This window comes from Kryptolebias marmoratus, linkage group LG19, assembly GCF_001649575.2.
Source record: "Kryptolebias marmoratus isolate JLee-2015 linkage group LG19, ASM164957v2, whole genome shotgun sequence".
Lineage (NCBI taxonomy): Eukaryota > Metazoa > Chordata > Actinopteri > Cyprinodontiformes > Rivulidae > Kryptolebias > Kryptolebias marmoratus.
Window position 1 is genome coordinate 3,205,392 of NC_051448.1, and position 6,448 is coordinate 3,211,839.

At 40.0% G+C, this 6,448-nt stretch overlaps 1 protein-coding gene across 1 annotated transcript in view; it reads right to left on the reverse strand.

The window, feature by feature from the left end:
* man1a1 (mannosidase, alpha, class 1A, member 1) overlaps positions 1-6,448 on the reverse strand; it is a 119,169-nt gene that overhangs the window by 30,519 nt on the left and 82,202 nt on the right. The window contains exon 5 of the mRNA XM_017431421.3: positions 494-588. Coding sequence (XP_017286910.1) covers positions 494-588 — 95 coding nt within the window. The remainder of the gene's footprint in view (positions 1-493; positions 589-6,448) is intronic.

Here is a 6,448-nt window from a genome sequence, read left to right on the forward strand (position 1 = left end):
GCTGCTTCAGATGAGGCTGATCCCCATGGATTTACAAACATATACACATTCAAGTCACTTGTTTTAAATAAATGCTTCTATTTTAATTCAGTTTTGGTCTTCATTGTAACTGATGTGCAGGGGGAGAATGAGTGGTTGACCTCAGGATTTTTAAAGTCTGGATACGGCCCTGCCAGCAGCGCTCAGAATCCTAAGCTGAATGTGTCTGTGTGTCTCGGCGCGTGGATGAAAGCTCCCTCAGATTTCCATGTTGGTGAGAGCGCTCAGGGAAAAACCAGCCGCCTGCGTCTAGTCCGGCTGCTCTGTCATGTAAAACTAAAACATGTCAGCGTGCGAGAGCCGAGAGGAGAGCTCGTGTTCGCCCAGCGTGTGCCGGGCCGCGGACCACAGAGCTCTTTAAAGCATCAAACCATCAAAACAGACGTGCCGCCTCAAATACCACCGGAGTGGACTGCTGAGAGACAAACAGAGAGGGTCTGTGTGAGCGCTCTACCTCTTGAGGTTAAGCAGAGCCCAGGGGATGCCTGTGGGCGTTTTGAAGGCTGGCAGCAGCTTTTCGCCCAACTCCACCGCCTTCCTGCGAAACACCTGAGCAGAAAAAACAGGAAGAAAGAAAGAAACACAGCATCGCATTAGAAAAGGCTGTTACCAGGAGAGGAATCTGTGTTTACTCCTCAGAAAATCCTTCATCAGTATAAAAGTAAAATCAGTAAAACGCGAAGAGGCTGTTCCTCAGATTTAATCTGTAGTCTGTTGTTTGCAGCTGAAACTAAGATTTTATCTGATTTTCTGGGGTGGAAAGTTACTAAGTTACTTACTTTTTGTTTATAAAATAAAAAAAAATCTAATTATAACAAGTTCCAATACATTTCCTTAACATTAAAAACAGATTCATAAATAAAATCTAACAAACAAATCTGGCAGAATTAGCTTGCATGTAACAAAAAAAAAAAAATTAAATCAAGGTTTATTTTATTTATTTTATACACCGGCACCCGGCAGTGAAATCTGCCATTGTAGTTTATTTTGAAAGGATTCAAAAGTGGAAACTCCAGACATGGATAAGTTGGTAAATATACCACAAAAAAATAATAATTACTAATAAATCTGAAGAATGTTTTGCTTCAAATGCCTGCCTAAACATTGTTTTTCAAAACATTTATTCTGCTTTAAATAAAATGACAAGCCAAACTCTTTAACAACCTCTATTACTGAATATAAAGCAGCACTTAAAAAGGTTTTTTTTTTTGTTTTAATTATTCTGCACTCACTATAGATCAATCAAACAAAGAAATCTAACAGCAGCTTCTCCCCAAAGAAAACTGGACGTCTTTATGTTTTATTTTTATCCCGTTGTTGTCTTTCAGAATAAAGCTGATCTGATAAAAACAAACCTGGATTTATTCAGGTGTACTGATTCCACTTGGCCCAGTTTTGATTTAAAAACGGTTAAATTTTCACCTGAAATAACCTTCAGCTCAATTTAAAGCAACAGCAGAGACCTGATGTTGCTTTAAATAACTTCATGAATATTCAGCAGAGAGCAAAAACACCTGAATCTGAAACCTACGAGACCGGGCAACGATGTGCTACTAAAAATCAGCACATCACTGTTTTATGAATGTTAACTGATTAAAAATGAAGGCTGGGAGCTCCTTGAAGGATATGCAACTTTAATTAACTTAAAAATGGCTGTAACTGTAGGTGAAAAAAGATAGTTCTCACACCGAAATGACAAAAATCCCAAAAACATCTTTGAAACTGAGGCATATTTATACAGATAAAATACATTGGTGTGTATTGCATATTTCTGACCGGTTCATGATTGGTCAAAAGTTTACATAAGTCCTACGTCATTTGCAGGAAACCAGCCCAGGTTGCTGGATCAGTCAGGCCCAGTACAGACCCACTGTTTTCCAGGACCTGTCTTAACATTATTGACAACCTTTCTAACATATCCTCTCTAAGTGCTGTTATGGAAAGTTCCTCTTCCATACTTGGTAAACTTTGCAGCCTCTCTGCATCCTCCTCCACATAACTCAGACAGTTTTACAGATATTTAGCTCAGGTGTCGTGCCCAAATCGTCTGACATCGCATCATTTACAAGGTTTGACCGAAGCAGCTACAACTCCGTCATTTCTCAACAAGCTGATCTCGGTTTAAATCTTTAAAGATGGCGGGAGATATGCATTCCTTCAACAAAGGATGAATCAGTGTGCAACAGACAACAAACGACACCATACCAGATTCGATAGCTACTAGCAGAACAAACCCAGAGAACTGGAAGCCATCTTTCCATCCCATGTTTTCCCACAGAAACACTCTGAAGTGTAACAGGCAGCTATCCACCCCGGGGATGAACTCTTCCAGGAGTTTAAAAGATGAGGGGCAGACGAGAAGACGAGTGTTTTTATGAGAAATAAAAGCTCTGCAGGCTGCGTGTCAAAACAACGTGGCAACTCTGCAGCTTCTCTTTGAAACTCTGTGGCAGGAAAAAGGTTTCTGAACTGAGATGCGTGGCGTTAATTTGTACCTGTTGGAAATGCGCTTTATACTTTTCAAACACGCAGCACGCTTAGGCATCGAGAAAAAAACAAAACAAACTTGAAATATATTATTAGTATCCATGACAACCTCTTTATGTTTTCACCGGACTGCCAAACTAAATGTTGAATTGTAGACGTTTCAGCCGAAGTCATAAATCCATCAGAAATATCACCACTAAAAAAGTTCTAGTAGTAAGTAAATCTATAGTTCCCTAACTGAATAATGAATAAATAAAAATAAGACAGCATCCTAAAATACCACTACATACTAGTAATAGTAAACTTTATTTTCAGCTCCCTGAAATTTGGAGAGTTTTAACGAAACTCTGCAGGAAAATTTCAGCTCTACTGAACATTTAGGCATTTTTACAGAGACTGTTTGAACTTCTTGGCTAAAAGTTAATGATTTAAGTGTCTTTTCTCTCGTTTATCGGACCAGCTTCAGCAGATAAACACAGTGACCTCCTGATCGATCCGTGTATTTCACATCAAAACCAAAAAGCTCCATCAACGCCCGCCGCCGAAAGCTGAAGCCAACAATTACGTTTTGGTCCGTTACCGAAATATCTCCTGAACCACAAGATGGAGTTCAACGAAACGCTCAGAACGTTGTCATTGGATGTCAACCTGTTACAAGATGGTTACCACAGCCAACAACAAATATGGCCGCACTCTTACAGACATTGAGCTAATTGCAGCCAATTTAGCTGCATGTTTGAAGACTGTGCAGGATTTAAAATATCTTCAGTAAAAGGGCTTTGAAAGGTTTTTCTGAGGATTAAACGCGCCTCCTGGACTTCAAGGGTAGACCGAGTGCATCTTGTTGAGCGTGTTTACAAGAAAACTCCACCGGCGCCAATTAAATACATTTCCAAGCACGTCATCACGCTTTCACGGGCCGCAGCAGCCTCGTGCCTCGCCTGAAGGACCTTAATATTTGATCAGCAGATAAAACACTGATTTCTTCACAAATATTGAGCCCAAATCTAATTTCTTTTACTGAACTTGCAGCGTATTCTCAGTCCGGACACCAGATTATCGGTGAATGGATGTGTGTTTCGTGTTGCACGTTGGGAGCAGGACTGCGTCGTAACGAGGCATCAAATGCCAGAGATTAATGCCTTTAATAATGCTGGAAGCACACGGAGGCAAAAGAAAAGTCCCGGCGATGCACAGACGAATGAATTAAACACAGCCTGTGTCCAAAACCATCAAGCAAACTGACAACAAGCTTTAATAAGCTACTGAATCATACAGAACCTGAGGAACACGCTCACCAAACTTCAGGCTGATGCCATTAGAAAAGGCTAATGTTGATAATCACATTTCACACCTCAGTGCCTGTGACAAAATATCCATCAAGAAGATTTACTGCCACACCGCAGTGTGTTTGTTTCCCTGAGTTAATCCTAGTTAATAGATAAATCTGGTAACAGTAGCTGACAATTCACACAAAGTCTCTGAAGACGGCGGCTGACTGCTTCGGCGACGTGATGGAACATTTGCTGCCATCGTTTCTGCAAAGAAAAGTTGGGATATTAAATAGAAAAAGAATGCAAACTTTGAAAATAAGATAACATTAAATGCCGAAATTGAGAAACGACAAAAAACGTTGGGAAACTTTTACCATTACATTGTTTTTCTTTGACCATGAACTTTAAATTAAATGAAATATATCGAGTTGTAAAAGAAAAAGGACATGTCTAAACAACTTCAATGCGTCCTGATTTTATTTCTGCAACTCTCCAAAGCTCTGCTGCAGGGATGGAAGGCCAAAGATAATTTAGTTAAGAGTTTTTTCTAATGCATTTGTTGCAAAACTCAAATGCAAACCAATAAATAACTCAAAATGCATGTGAGCACTGCCGTCCCTCTTAAAGGGAACATGGATGCAAACTATCATTTCAAACGGCTCCCCGCTGAATAAGAACTTTCAAAATAAACTCCTAAAATTTACACCTTCTTGTAAACTTCTTGACAAAACATAATCACAGTAAAACAAAGAAATGGTTCAGACAAACATTAACAAACTAATGATGATGGTTAAAGTCTGCAAATGGAGACAAACACAATCTAAACTGCAGGTATTACTCATTAACTCTGCAAAGCAAGACGTGAATATCGTCTCTCTGAAAACCTTAAACAAACAAGGGAGAACAACAACTTCTACGAGAGATAATTAGACTTTTATTTTTTATGTAATGTTACCCCAGTGATCCCAAACAAGACCGATGTCCCAGAGGCGTTCTGGGATATTTATTTTGTGCACATTGTGACGTAAACTAAGCAGGGAAAGTCGTACTTTTTACACAACCCTAACGAAGCATTTCTACAACCTTTAGATTAAAAGGTACTCATCACAAAGTTTAAAACTCGATGCGAACAAAGCGCTGGGCTGAATCCACCGAAAACAACGAGGAACTTGACTGATCTACGGTAAGCCGGCTGTGGAAACAAATATGACGACCGTCAGGGATGAGGCAGGAGCGCCATGAGGACAGAGGTCGGCTTTCAAACAGGAGGCTTTTTCCTGCTTTCAGGTAAACACATCCTGTCACAAATTTTGCTTACAGATTATTGAATTTAACCATCAATATGAGAAAAATATTGTGCAGTATCATGAAAAACGACGGTCCAGCATGAAAGCTGAAGTTGTAAATACAGTTACTTTTTGTTTGAAGTAACCGTAAAGTTCCACAGATCAACAGGGTTTTGTGTCTAGAAGAGCATAATTTACAGCCGTATCTTTGTCTCCAATCTTGTTTTCCTTTGGTGAGGGCAGGAGGGAGGTTTATGTGCATGAATAAGTCTCCCACAAACAAATAAATCAAGTCTTAGATCGTAGTTAAAGTCAGACACAGAAAGAGGTGAGGAGATGACAGTGAGAAGTCCTCAGGAAGCCTGAATGTTTCTGTGTTTATCCGATCTTCTCAGCTGCACAAATACACATGTCGGCAGTGTGTGTGTGTGTTGGGTGTATGATTATGTGTTGCCGTCCTCAGAGAGCCGTGTGGACAGCTCCCTAACTAAGATGAATCACTCAGCCTGGCCTCGGTGTGACCAGCAGGCCTTGTGGGACACGCGCCCCAGATTACAGCAGCCTCGGTGGGATGAAGTGAGCCGACATCTCTGACTCCCCCTCCTCACCCCGTCTCCCCCTTCGGCCTTCCTCTCTCCTCATTTCTCCCACCTCTTACACACGAACACCTCCTGAAGGAGATTCTTCTTTTCTATTCATCGCTCTATATAAAACTGAACAATAAATCTCCCCATCCAACTATTTATTGACCAAACCACTCATCTGTTAAATCACCTTTTCCACTGTTTTGGTTGGAAGTCGGTTATTAACACCAGAGAGTGGTATTCTAAGAAAACGTGTGGCTGTTTCTGCTAATCCATACTTGCTGCTGCAGGTAAAGGTGATAACCCAGACATGAGGTTGCTGCAGAACAAATCATGACCAGAACATTCAAAACAGACGATTAATATCTGTTCAAGAAACTCTCCACAGCCAGGTGAAAGGTCACCCGACCCGACTGACAGACCTACGTTTCAAAACAAGCTCAGTTTATCAAAAAAATAATATTAAAACAGCTATAAATATGAATATGAGTCTTAAACTGAGATCGTCTTGTGTTGAAACATGATGGCGTTGTAAACGTTGAGGATTAAACATTTTTATGAATCATGTGACCTAGTGCTGGGCGATATAACGATTCATATCGTGGGGACGATAGAAAAGTGTCTATCATGATATATTTTCTTCTGTCGTTTCTATCATAATTGTATCAATGATTCATGTAAATATTTCATAACGTAGGCTACGACGAATGTATTAGTGTTGTCACTTTGCATACATTCAGTTTATAGAAGTGATAAATAAGAAGAAAAAATAACTATT